At 45.9% G+C, this 13,500-nt stretch overlaps 1 protein-coding gene across 1 annotated transcript; it reads right to left on the bottom strand.

Annotated features, from left to right (window-relative positions):
• Nucleotides 1–320: 320 nt before the first annotated feature.
• LOC147110863 (ferritin heavy chain, oocyte isoform-like) lies at nt 321–3,344 on the bottom strand. Its single transcript, XM_086002281.1, has 4 exons — nt 3,203–3,344; nt 2,334–2,480; nt 1,447–1,572; nt 321–612 (listed from the first exon to the last, which is right to left on the bottom strand). Exons 1-4 carry the CDS (start codon nt 3,302–3,304, stop codon nt 466–468), a joined length of 522 nt encoding a protein of 173 aa, XP_085858407.1. The 5' UTR covers nt 3,305–3,344; the 3' UTR covers nt 321–465.
• Nucleotides 3,345–13,500: the final 10,156 nt, after the last annotated feature.

Genomic DNA, 13,500 nt, shown 5'->3' with positions numbered 1-13,500 from the left:
ACTCTCCCTTCTCCTGACTGAAGAGTCACTACTGTCAGCACTAATTCAACCCCCTTCACCCTTGCCCATTTCTTTGTTTTAAACCACCACAGCTTAATGACTGTTTGCTGGCAGATGTTATAAAAAACCCTTTTCAGCAGGAACTGTTACCGAGAGCTCAGAAAACCATTAGAATCCTCTCCAGTGATGATTGGAAGATGTGGGCACAGCCATCCTGGGAGTGACTTCTGTATTTTTAACTTGGATCATATTACACAGCTGTGTATTGTGCAGTGGGATCGTAACCAGATCAGCTATTTAATTAAACAAAGACAAACCAGTTCAATGATGAATAACCTTTATTTCCATGTACTGTGACAGTTAGATGAGAAAACTGGGAAATAATGACAACCAAAGTATTCACCACCAGAAGTTGGTCACACTTCATTTCCAACCTGTATAGAACTAATGGTTCAAGAATCCCATTCAACTCAGGCTGTGCTTGTCAAACAGGTACTCTCCCATGCCATTCTCAGGGGCTCCCAGTCTCTTCAAGTTGGTGATGTGATCTCCAAGCTTCTTGATCATCTTCACTTGCTCATCCAAGTAGTGGGTCTCCAGGAAGTCACACAACTGAAAGTGAAAAACAAAGCACAATTAGCTCAGAGGAGACATCATCAAAGGCCTTCTGAGCTTCACCGCCCATGGAGATGGTCCTTTATCTTCTACTGGATGGGGTAACTGGTACAAGTGCTGCAGAGAAATAGGTGGATTGGACGTCAGATTAGATTTACTCCAGGAGTAATGCATTTACCAATTTAAAATTGGAAAGCAGAACCCCCTTCAGTTAAAACTTATCCTTTGCTGTCCCAATTTCAATCTGCTTTATGCACTGGCCTCATCTCAGGGAGATCCTGATGTTGAAGTCTTTTGTGAAAGATCATCAGAAACCTATTGGGCATGGAGATATTGCTAAAGATCAGTGATCAGATTAAGCTCCCCAGATAGCCTTCAACTCACCCAAAACATGGCAAGTGTCAGCCATGGCTTACTGGTACCACTGCCACTCAGAAGGCCCTGGGTTGTCCCATTTCAGAGAATTGAGTGAAAACCAACACTTCACTGCAGTACTGAGGGAGAGCTGCAATGTCAGAGGTATTGTCTTTTGGATAAAACAGTACACAAGGTCTTGTCTGCCCACATGGTACTATTTCAAAGAAAACAAACTGGAATGTCAGTGTCCTGGCCAATATTGATCACTAACCAACTTAATAAAACAGACTATCTGGTGATTTCTCTCATTTCTGCAGCAGGATCTTGGTGTGCAGATTGACTGCCATGTTGCAAACATTACAATAATGACACTTCAAGAAGTACTGAATTGGCTGTAGTGTTTTTGGACACCGACGACAAGGAAGGCACTGTAGATATGCAAATCTTTCTTTAAATGAGACATTAGGAACTTACATGAGGGTCAGTGTTCCCAGTGGAGAGTTGGTGTAGATCCAACAGACTCTGGTTGACATCCTTCTCCAGCTGCAGAGCTCTCTGCATCACCACTAGGCCATTGCTCCACTCATCCTGCTCTGATTTCTGAGAGTTTGTAGGGGTGGGGTATAGAGTAACATTGGAAGAAATTAGTTAACAGACTTGAACATTTCAGGAGTTAGTCAGATCACAACTCAATGTCATTCTTGATATTCTAAGCCAGGATTTTAACCAGACAGTTCATCAAGAATTCTCTTTGGAATGAGTTATTTGACTTGAAATCACAGCACTATAGGCTCTAAAGTGAGATCACCTAAAATGGAGCACAATATTCCAAATGAGGTCTATCTAGCAGTAATTGCAGTAACACTTCCTTGCTTTCTATTCTATGCCAGAACATGAAGCCCACCTTTCAATCAGCCTTTTGTCTCTGCAAGCTAGCTTCTAAATGACATCTGTACTGGGACACACCCCAAATCCCTACACTCTTACATCTGATGTGAACATCAACCACTTCCTTCCAGTCAACCCCCTAGCCAGTCTCCAATTTTGCCCTGGAGCTCACTATAGACCCTAGCTCAGCAGATCACTATTTGCACATTTAGATCATATGCACTAGTCACCATCCAGTGGTCTATTTTATACCAACTGCCTCCTACTCCACCCAGTTTTATTGGGGTCACAAGGTTGCTTCTAATGCACTTCCAATTTCTGCCAGCAATCTCCTGCCTTCTGAAAATCCATGCATACAACAATCATTGAGCCTCCTCTTGGAACAACTTCCATGACTCAGATAATCTAGTATGAGGTAACTAGCCTACTTTTCACAAAACCATGGCAATTCTTCAAAGTTTGCTGAATCTAACCTTGACATCCTCCAGGACAACACGCCCCCCACGCATATTCTGGAATTTCAGCAGTTTCTCAGCATGCTCACGTTCCTCATGTGACTGCTCCTTGAAGAACTCGGCAAAGTGACGCAGGGCAACATCATCCCGGTCAAAGTAATACGACTGCAGGTAGAGAGAAAAATGGAAAAGAGACAATTGAAATCTAGATCTGATCCATGGCCAACTCAAATGGTAGCAACACCAATACTTTCCAAATCCTTTTTGAATATGTTGGAAGCTCCTCATTGAAGTAGCTCAACAGAATAGGAGGTTATGTTACTAGAAAATATTAGCGAGCTTTAATGCTTTTTGGAATAAAGCTCTCAACTACACTTGGTCAAAATATCTGTGGTATCTTCTTTTGTTCCCAGATGAAAGTCTAAAAGCAGAGAAGGAAAAGAGCCAAATCTTTAAAATTAAATAGTTTAACACCATCCTCAGGTGAGAAAGACTAACAGGATTCACTCAATTAGAGGGGGATAAAAACTGGCCAGAACCAGCCAATGTTTCACTAACTAGTCACCCAATTCAATCTAATTGTTGCCATCCAAGTTGGAAGTTGACTAGTTTTAGTGAATCTTCAAGATGAACCCTCCATTACAAACTTGATGAAACCCTGGAGTTAGTTTCAAATATAAACACATCAGAATAGGACAGAGCTATTACAGAGCAGGAAAGAGTCCTTCTGCAAGATCACTGTCTTAAGAGCATTCACTGGATTAAGACTGGGGAGGGCTATAGAGAGACCCTCTAAAGCCCATTCATTGACCTAGAGAAATTCTACCTGCTTAGAATAAAATAACAGCCTTAATTTTGAAATAGGACCCCAAAAATACAAAACTCACCATGGAGAGATAAACATAGGAGGAATAGAGCTCCATGTTGATCTGCTTGTTGACAGCATCCTCACAGTCCTTGTGATAGTTCTGACGCACTTGGGAGGCCATCTTAACTCTTCCTGTTGCAAAGCACTGAGCTCAAACTCCACTGTAGTAACAACCTAACCTCTACCCTCACAAGCTCCTGCATTTCAACAGGGTCTGGCATGATCAATGATGATTGACAATCCCTGTGAGCCAGTCAGGATCTTCCATCAATCCAGGCACCAATTAACAAAGGAGAGGGGGCGGTGTGTGATACCCAGAGCCAATCAGAGCTTTGGAATACAGAGGTTTGGATGATTATTCTGTGATGTCATTGCTGTTGGTTTCTTTGACTTTCCTCAAACTGAATTTGAAAGCGTCTCTGTTCTCAGAATCAGAGTTTCACAACATATCTCAAAGAGCTCGATGAAATTCCACCCTACAGATGGTGTCGAGCACAGCCGGCTCTAAGTTAACCCGTCTCTCGGAGAATTGATGGGCATCTCGGTGGCTCCAGAATGAGTCCGTGATACCAAGGTTCACAATGTTGACCACAATAGATTGAAAGAGACTGACCTACACCAGTCAGTCTGCAGTGGATCTGCAAAGCAGCCCACAACGAGTTGGGGAAATGGAAAGTGGATCAGTGGGGAGCTTCAGACAGAATCTGTTGCTCCGTCACTGTAAAGTGCGATGTGGACTTTTATCCCCATGAAATTTAAGAGCTGTAAAGTCCTGTGGTTAGTTTGCACTGTTTCCTCATCTCCTGCAAACCCCGGGTCTGTTTTGAGGAATGGTTTTATACCAGAAAGGTCAAGTGTCTCGTGTTTTCTCGACCGATGCTGCCTGACCTGCTGAGTGTCTCCAGCGTTTTCTGTTTTTCTTTGAGATTTCCAGTATCATAGAGTCATAGAGTAATACAGCACGGATAGAGGCCCTCGGCCCATCGTGTCCGCGCCGGCCATCAAGCCCTGTCTAATCTAATCCCATATTCCAGCATTTGTTCCGTAGCCTTGTATGCTATGGCATTTCAAGTGCTCATCCAAATGCTTCTTAAATGTTGTGAGGGTTTCTGCCTCCACAACCCTTTCAGGCAGTGAGTTCCAGACTCCAACCACCCTCTGGGTGAAAAAGTTCTTTCTCAAATCCCCTCTAAACCTCCCGCCCTTTACCTTGAATCTATGCCCCCTAGTTATTGACCCCTCTACTAAGGGAAAAAGCTCCTCAGCATCCATCCTATCTATGCCCCTCATCATTTTGTACACCTCAATCATGTCCCCCCTCAGCCTCCTCTGCTCCAAGGAAAACAAACCCAATCTGCCCAGTCTCTCTTCATAGCTGAAGCGCTCCAGCCCTGGTAACATCCTGGTGAACCTCCTCTGCACCCTCTCTAACGCGATCACATCCTTCCTGTAGTGTGGCGACCAGAACTGCACACACTATTCCAGCTGTGGCCTAACCAGTGTTTTATACAGCTCCATCATAACCTCCTTGCTCTTATATTCAATGCCTCGGCTAATGAAGGCAAGTATCCCATATGCCTTTTTTACCACCTTATCCACCTGTTCCGCCGCCTTCAGGGATCTGTGCACTTGCACACCCAGATCCCTCTGACCCTCCGTCTTGCCTAGGGTCTTTCCATTCATTGTGTATTCCCTTGCCTCGTTAGTCCCCCCAAAGTGCATCACCTCGCACTTTTCCGGGTTAAATTCCATTTGCCACTGTTCCGCCCATCTGACCAACCCATCTATATCGTCCTGCAGACTGAGGCTACCCTCCTCGCTATTTACCACCCTACCAATTTTTGTATCATCCGCGAACTTACCGATCATACCCTTTACATTCATATCCAAGTCATTAATGTAGACCACAAACAGCAAGGGACCCAGCACCGATCCCTGTGGTACCCCACTGGCCACAGGCTTCCAGTCACAAAAACAACCTTCGACCATCACCCTCTGCCTTCTGCCACTAAGCCAGTTTTGTATCCAATGTGCCAAGGCACCCTGGATTCCATGGGCTCTTACCTTCTTGACCAGTCTCCTGTGCGGGACTTTATCGAAGGCCTTACTGAAATCCATCTATACCACATCCACTGCGTTACCCTCATCCACACACCTAGTCACCCCCTCAAAAAATTCAATCAAATTAGTCAGACATGATCTTCCCTTGACAAAGCCATGTTGACTATCCCTGATTAATCCTTGCCTCTCCAAGTGGAGACAAATTTTGTCCCTCAGAATTTTTTCCAAGAATTTCCCTACCACTGATGTTAGGCTCACTGGCCTGTAGTTCCCCGGTTTTTCCCTACTACCCTTCTTGAATAATGGTACTACATTAGCGGTTCTCCAGTCCTCTGGCACATCCCCTGTGGCCAGAGAGGTCCTGAATATATGTGTTAGAGCCCCCGCAATCTCTTCCTTTGCCTCACCCAGCAGCCTGGGATACATTTCATTCGGGCCTGGGGATTTATCCATTTTTAGGCCAGCTAAAACCGCCAATACCTCCTCCCTCTCGATGTTAATATGTTCGAGCATATCACAGTCCCCCCGCCCTATTTCTATGTCTACATCGTCCTTCTCCATCGTGAAAACAGATGCAGAAAATTCATTTAGAACCCCTCCTACATCTTCCGGCTCCACACACAGATTGCCACTTTTGTCCCCAATGGGCCCTATTTTTTCCCTAGTTATCCTCTTACCCTTAATATACTTATAAAACATCTTAGGATTTTCCTTTATTTTGCTCGCCAGTGTTATTTCATGGCCCCTCCTTGATCTCCTAATTTCTTTTTTAAGTATCCCCCTGCACTTTTTGCACTCCTCTAGGGCTTCCTCCGTCTTTAGACTTTTGTATCTACCAAAAGCCCTCCTTTTTTTCCTAATCCATTCTCGTATATCCCCTGACATCCAAGGTTCCCTGTGGTTTTTGGAACCACTCTTGACCTTTACGGGAACATGTTGCCATTGTATGATCTCAATCTCCCTTCTGAAAGCCTCCCATTGCTCCGATGCGGATTTTCCTACAAGTAGCTGATCCCAGTCCATTTTGGCCAGATCCTGCCTTATCCTATTAAAATCGGCCTTCCCCCAATTTAGAACCTTTATATCCGGCCCATCCCTGTCCTTTTCCATGACCACCTTAAATCTTACCATATTATGGTCACTATCACCAAAGTGCTCACCTACTAGCACTTTTTCCACTTGGCCGGCCACATTCCCTAGAATTAGGTCCAGTACCGCCCCCTCTCTTGTAGGACTTTCTACATGCTGGCTCAAAAAGCTCTCCTGGATGCACTTTAAGAATTCTACACCCTCTGAGCCTTTCACACTCTGACTATCCCAGTTAATATTGGGGAAGTTGAAATCCCCCATTATTATTACCCTATTATTTGCACATTTCTCTGAGATTTGCCTACATATCTGTTCCTCTATCTCCCCCTGACTGTTTGGAGGCCTATAGTACACTCCCAGCAAAGTGCTTGCCCCCTTTTTGTTTTTAAGCTCCACCCATATGGCCTCATTAGAGGAACCTGCTAATATATCATCCCTCCTTACTGCAGTAATTGACTCCTTAATTAATATTGCGACACCCCCTCCTCTTATACCTCCCCCTCTGTCTCGCCTGAAGATTCTGTACCCCGGAATATTGAGCTGCCAGTCTTGCCCCTCCCTCAACCATGTCTCCGTGATAGCAACAATATCATACTCCCATTTGTTTATCAACACCTTCAGTTCATCCACCTTATTTGCAAGACTCCTTGCATTAAAATAGATGCCATCCAGCCTTGCCCTCATATATTTGCCCTGTCTACCAAGCTGACTTGTTTTTTTCTCTATAATTGGCAGCACATCACCCCCTATTTCAGCTCCCCTCTGTATCCCATCCCCCTGCCAAGTTAGTTTAAATCCCCCCCAACAGTGCTAGCAAACCTCCCCGCAAGGATATTTGTCCCGCTCTGGTTCAGGTGCAACCCGTCTGACTTGTACGAGTCCCACCTTTCCCAGAAGCAGGCCCAGTGATCCAGGAAAGTAAAACCCTCCCCCCTACACCAACTCTTTAGCCACGCATTCATCTGCTCTATCTGCTCTATCCTCCCATTCCTATACTTACTAGCACGTGGCACTGGCCCACAGCCCCGAGACCGGAGAAGCAGCGGACCTGCGCGGGAGCAGCCCGAGGCGGGAGAGCTTAAAGGCTTGAGAGGGAGCAGTCAGAGGCACCGAGGCCCACAGCCCCGAGACCGGAGAAGCAGCGGACCTGCGCGGGAGCAGCCCGAGGCGGGAGAGCTTAAAGGCTTGAGAGGGAGCAGTCAGAGGCACCGACCAATCCAGGTTCCAGGAGAGAGCTGGTGCAGTCGGGAGAGCAGGAGGCCAGTAACTGGTGAGTTTAAAAGCTCACCTTTCGCGGGCTTTTTCTTTCACAGCTGGTGCAGTCGGGAGAGCAGGAGGCCAGTAACTCTTATATAGGTGGAGCTGTTGCTAAACCCGAAGCACTACAGTGTAGTGTCTCCCACCCTTCCACCTCCTCTAACCTTTTAGGGGTTAGGGGAAGTTGAAAAGATAGGTTCAATTTATTTTATTTCAGGAGCCTAACCTAGGTGGAAAAGGTTCCAGGACAGGAGGCGGCAGTGAAAATACAACACCAGAAAACAGGTAGGTGACTGGTTGGTGAGTACTTTCACAAACTTATTCTAAGTAGAATTCAATAATTAAGCTAAATCGTAGTAAATAAAAGGGTATTGTAAGGGTTAAGTCATGGAAGGGCAGCTCGGACCCGTGTCATGCTCCTCCTGTGCCATGTGGGAACTCAGGGACACTGTCCCTGACAACTATGTGTGCAGGAAGTGTGTCCAGCTGCAGCTCCTAGCGGACCGCATGGCGGCGCTGGAGCTGCGAATGGACTCACTCTGGAGCATACGCGATGCTGAGGATGTTGTGGATAGCACATTCAGTGAGTTGGTCACACCGCAGGTAAAGGCTAGCTCAGACAGTAAATGGGTGACCAAAAGGCAGGGTAAAGGCAGGAAGGTAGTGCAGGAGTCACCTGCGGTCATCTCCCTCCAAAACAGGTTTACCGTTTTGGGTACTGTTGGGGGAGATGACTTATCAGGGGAAGGCACCAGCAGCCAGGTTCAGGGCACCATGACTGGCTCTGCTGCACAGAAGGGCGGGAAAAAGAGGGATAGGGCTATAGTGATAGGGGATTCAATTGTAAGGGGGATAGATAGGAGTTTCTTTGGCCGAGACCGAGACTCCAAGATGGTATGTTGCCTCCCTGGTGCAAGGGTCAAGGATGTCTCGGAGCGGGTGCAGAGCATTCTGAAGGGGGAGGGGGATCAGCCAGTTGTCGTGGTACATGTAGGTACCAACGATGTAGGTAAAAAGAGGGAGGAGGTCCTACAAGCTGAATTTAGGGAGTTAGGAGCTAAATTGAAAAGTAGGACCTCAAAGGTAGTAATCTCTGGATTGCTACCAGTGCCACGAGCTAATAAGTTTAGAGAGAGTAAGATAGATAAGCTAAATACGTGGCTTGAGCAGTGGTGCAAGGGAGAGGGATTTAAATTCTTGAGGCATTGGAACCAGTTCTTGGGGAGGAGTGACCTGTACCAAGGGGACGGTCTACACCTGAACTGTGAGGGAGCCGATGTCCTCGGGGTAATATTTTCTAGGGCGGTTCGGGAGGATTTAAACTAATTTGGCAGGGGGATGGGAACCTAGGTAGTGGAAAAGAGGGAAGTCATATGAAGTCAGAAATAGATGGTAGAAAGGTGAGAAGCAATAAGCAAAGGAGAGAAACACAAAGGGCCAAACTAATTCATAATGAGAGTGTGAAAAAAGCAAGCCTGAAGGCTTTGTATCTTAATGCTAGAAGCATTAGGAACAAGGTGGATGAATTAGTTGTGGAAATAGAGGTAAACAAGTATGATTTGATTGGGATTACAGAAACGTGGCTGCAGGGTGGGCAAGGCTGGGAACTTAACATCCAGGGATATACAATATTTAGGAAGGATCGGCAAAAAGGTAGGGGAGGTGGGGTAGCATTGCTGGTAAAGGAGGGGATTAATGCAATGGAAAGGAAGGATATTAACTCGGATGAAACGGAATCTGTATGGGTAGAAATGAGAAATAGCAAGGGGAGGAAAACGTTAGTGGGTGTGATATATAGGCCTCCAAATAGTAATATGGAGGTGAGGGAAGGCATAAAAAGGGAAATTAGAGAAGCGTGCGATAAGAGCACAGCTCTCATCATGGGTGACTTTAATTTACATATTGATTGGACTACCCAAATTAGTAAAAATTCTGAGGAGGAGGAATTCCTGGAATGTTTTCGGGACGGTTATCTGGACCAATATGTCGAGGAGCCGACTCGAGATCAGGCCATTTTAGACTGGGTATTGTGCAATGAGAAGGGACTTATCAGCAATCTTCTTGTACGAGGCCCCTTGGGTCAGAGCGATCATAATATGATCGAGCTCTCAGTCGAGATGGAGAGTGAGGAAATTGAATCAGAGACTAAGGTCCAGAACTTAAATAAAGGGAATTACGAGGGTTTGAGACGGGAATTGGGTAAGATTGATTGGGTGGTGTTTCTGGGGGGATTGACAGTGGATAGACAATGGCAAGCATTCAAAGATAGAATGGAAGAATTCCAGAACATGTTTATACCGGTTTGGCATAAAAATAAACCTAAAAAGGTGACTCAACCGTGGATAACGAGGGAAATTAGGGACAGCATAAAATCAAAAAAAAGGGCATATCAACTGGCAAAAAAAAGCACCAGACCGGAAGATTGGGGGCAGTACAGGATACAGCAAAAGAGGACAAAGGGATTAATCAGGAAGGGGAAAATAGAATACGAAAGTAAACTTGCAGCAAACATAAAGACAGACTGCAAAAGCTTTTATCGGTATATCAGGAGGAAAAGACTGGTAAAATCCCAAGTCGGTCCCTTGCAGTCCAATTCGGGAGAATATATAATGGAGAATAAGGAAATGGTAAAACCAATTAAACTCATACTTTGGTTCTGTATTCACAAAGGAGGACACAAATAACCTCCCAGGAATATCGGCAAACATAGGGACTTATGAGAGGGAGGAGCTGACAGAAATTAGTATCTCTAGGGATATGGTGTTGGGTAAGTTGAGGGGACTGAAGGCCGACAAATCCCCGGGGCCTGATAAACTACATCCTAGGGTACTTAAGGAGGTGGCCCTGGAGATAGCAGATGCTCTAAGGATCATCTTCCGGAACTCCATTGACTCGGGAACAGTACCCGTGGATTGGAGGGTAGCTAATGTTACCCCAATATTTAAAAAGGGGGGTAGAGAGAAAGCAGGGAATTATAGACCAGTAAGCCTTACATCGGTTGTGGGCAGAATGCTAGAGTCCATTATTAAGGATAAAATAGCGGAGCACTTGACAAATGGGGAAAGGATCGGACAGAGTCAACATGGATTTACAAAGGGTAAATCGTGTTTGACTAATCTGCTGGAATTTTTTGAGGAAGTAACTGGTAAAATAGATGGGGGAGAGCCAGTGGATGTGGTGTACCTTGACTTCCAGAAAGCCTTCGATAAGGTTCCACACAAAAGATTATCATGCAAAATTAAGGCTCATGGGATTGGGGGCAAAGTATTAACGTGGATAGAGAACTGGCTGGCGGATAGAAAACAGAGAGTTGGAATAAACGGCTCGTTTTCGGAGTGGCAGGCAGTGACCAGCGGGGTGCCGCAAGGATCTGTCCTGGGACCCCAGCTGTTCACAATATATATAAATGATCTGGATCAGGGAATTGGATGCAATATTTCCAAATTCGCTGACGACACTAAACTAGGAGGAGGGGTGGGCTCTGATGAGGATGTCAGGAGGCTACAGTGCGATTTGGACAGGTTGGGGGAATGGGCGGATACGTGGCAGATGCACTATAATGTGGATAAATGCGAGGTTATCCACTTTGGGGGTAAAAACAGGAGGGTAGATTATTATCTAAATGGCAATAGATTGGGAGATGGGGAAGTGCAGAGGGACCTGGGTGTTCTTGTGCACCAGTCACTGAAGGAGAGCATGCAGGTGCAACAGGCGATTAAGAAGGCAAATGGTATGTTGGCCTTCATATCAAGGGGGTTCGAGTATAGGAATAGGGATACCTTACTACAGCTGTACAAGGTGCTGGTGAGACCGCATCTGGAGTATTGTGTACAGTTTTGGTCGCCCCATCTGCGGAAGGATGTTCTTGCCATGGAAAGAGTGCAGCGGCGATTCACCAGGCTGATACCTGGAATGGCGGGAATGACCTATGGGGAGAGATTGAATGGTTTGGGCTTGTACTCACTGGAGTTTAGAAGATTGAGAGGGGATCTCATCGAAACATATAAAATTATGGCAGGCCTGGACGGGCTGAATTCAGAGAGAATGTTTCCAATGGCCGGGGAGCACAGAACCAGGGGCCACAGTCTAAAAATAGCGGGCAAATCATTTAAAACAGAGATGAGGAAGAATTTCTTCACTCAAAGAGTGGTGGGCCTGTGGAATTCCCTGCCACAGAGGGCTGCGAAGGCTAATTCAATAAATATTTTCAACAGAGAATTGGATATATTTCTGAAGGCTAAGGGGATTAAGGGTTACGGAGAAAAGGCGGGGACGGGGTACTGAACTGGTAAGATCAGCTAGGATCTCAGACGAAGATCAGCCATGATCTCATTGAATGGCGGAGCAGGCTTGAAGGGCCGAATGGCCTACTCCTGTTCCTATCTCTATGTTTCTATGTTTCTATCCAGAGATTACAACCTTCGAGGTCCTGCTCTTTAATCTGTTACCTAACTCCCTAAATTCTTGATGCAGGACCTCCTCCCCCTTCCTTCTTATGTCGTTGGTCCCAATGTGGACCACGACCTCTGCCTGCTCACCCTCCCCCTTAAGAATGCCCTGTAGCCGCTCAGTGACATCCCAGACCCTGGCCCCAGGGAGGCAACAAACCATCCTGGAGTCACGTTTGCGGCCACAGAAATGCCTATCTGTTCCCCTTACGATAGAATCCCCTACCACTATTGCTCTCCCACTCTTTTTCCTCCCTTTCTGAGCAGCAGAAGCGTCCCTGGTGCCAGGAAGCTGGCTGCTGCTGCCTTCCCCTGGTGAGTCATCCCCCTCAACAGTGTCCAACTTGGTATACTTGTTTGAAAGGGGGATGTCCGCAGGGGTTCCCTGCACTTCCTGCCTGCCTCTGTTGCTCCGCCTGATGGTCACCCGCTGTGCAGCCCTACCCTGAGGCGTGAACAACTCGCTAAATGTGCTATCCATGACACTCTCAGCATCGCGCATGCTCCAAAATTCATCCACCCGCAGCTCGAGCGCCGCAATGCGGTCTACAAGTAGCTGCAGCTGGATGCATTTCCCGCACACATGGTCGTCAGGGACACTGGCAGCGTCCCTGATTTCCCACATGGAGCAAGAGGAGCAGAACACGGGTCTGAACTCTCCTGCCATGACTTACTCCTTTATTAATCTAAAAAATTATTCAATACCCCAGTTACAGGTATACTCTAGGGCGCTTTATTTACCAACTGTCCCCACTACACCAGAGACCCTAGAAATTTAACACCACAGAAGTCAAGCTTGTATTGAAAAGAAATACTCACCAACCAATCACTTACCTGCTCCCTGGTGACGTCACACTCTGATTACTTTTTACCTCTCTCCTCTGCTGTTGCTTTGGTATGCCTCAGTATCTGCAGTATTTCGGTTTGTGTTCCTATCCTGTTGTAACTCTGGTCCAACTACCAGGCATTTAATAGGACCACAAAACTGTTATGTTCATTAATAACTAGTCGTTTGTATTAAGAACAGCTAGCTTTTGCTAGACACTTTATTGAGCACATGTAGACTAGGTACAGTATCTGTAGAGGCCTCCATCTTGACTGCTGCCTTGTGGGTGGCCTAGTGCATTGTGGGTAGCCCACTCTTATATACATACAGCACCACCTAGTGTATCATTCCAGAATGACAGGTTACTGATCATTACATCCCCCTTTCTTTGAGGTTAAACAAAATCAGTATCAATCAATATCAATCAATAACAACATAAACATCTTCAACAGTCACTACATTTTCAATGTAGTTTTCTTTGTACTCAAAGATTAAGTCTATCAGGCTTTTTCACTTCACGTGTGGATCTTCTCAGCACAGGTAAGTCTGATGTTTTTTCATGAGAGCCTGTATGTGTATTTGTGTTAGATTGTTCTGGTGGTGAGTGACAAGATTCAGTTGCGGCATTGTCATCGA

This window comes from Somniosus microcephalus, chromosome 11 (genome assembly GCF_052327205.1).
Source record: "Somniosus microcephalus isolate GS21.2 chromosome 11, FLI_Smic_1.0, whole genome shotgun sequence".
In the NCBI taxonomy this organism is placed as follows: Eukaryota; Metazoa; Chordata; class Chondrichthyes; order Squaliformes; family Somniosidae; genus Somniosus; species Somniosus microcephalus.
This window is presented reverse-complemented; position numbering and strand designations above follow the sequence as displayed.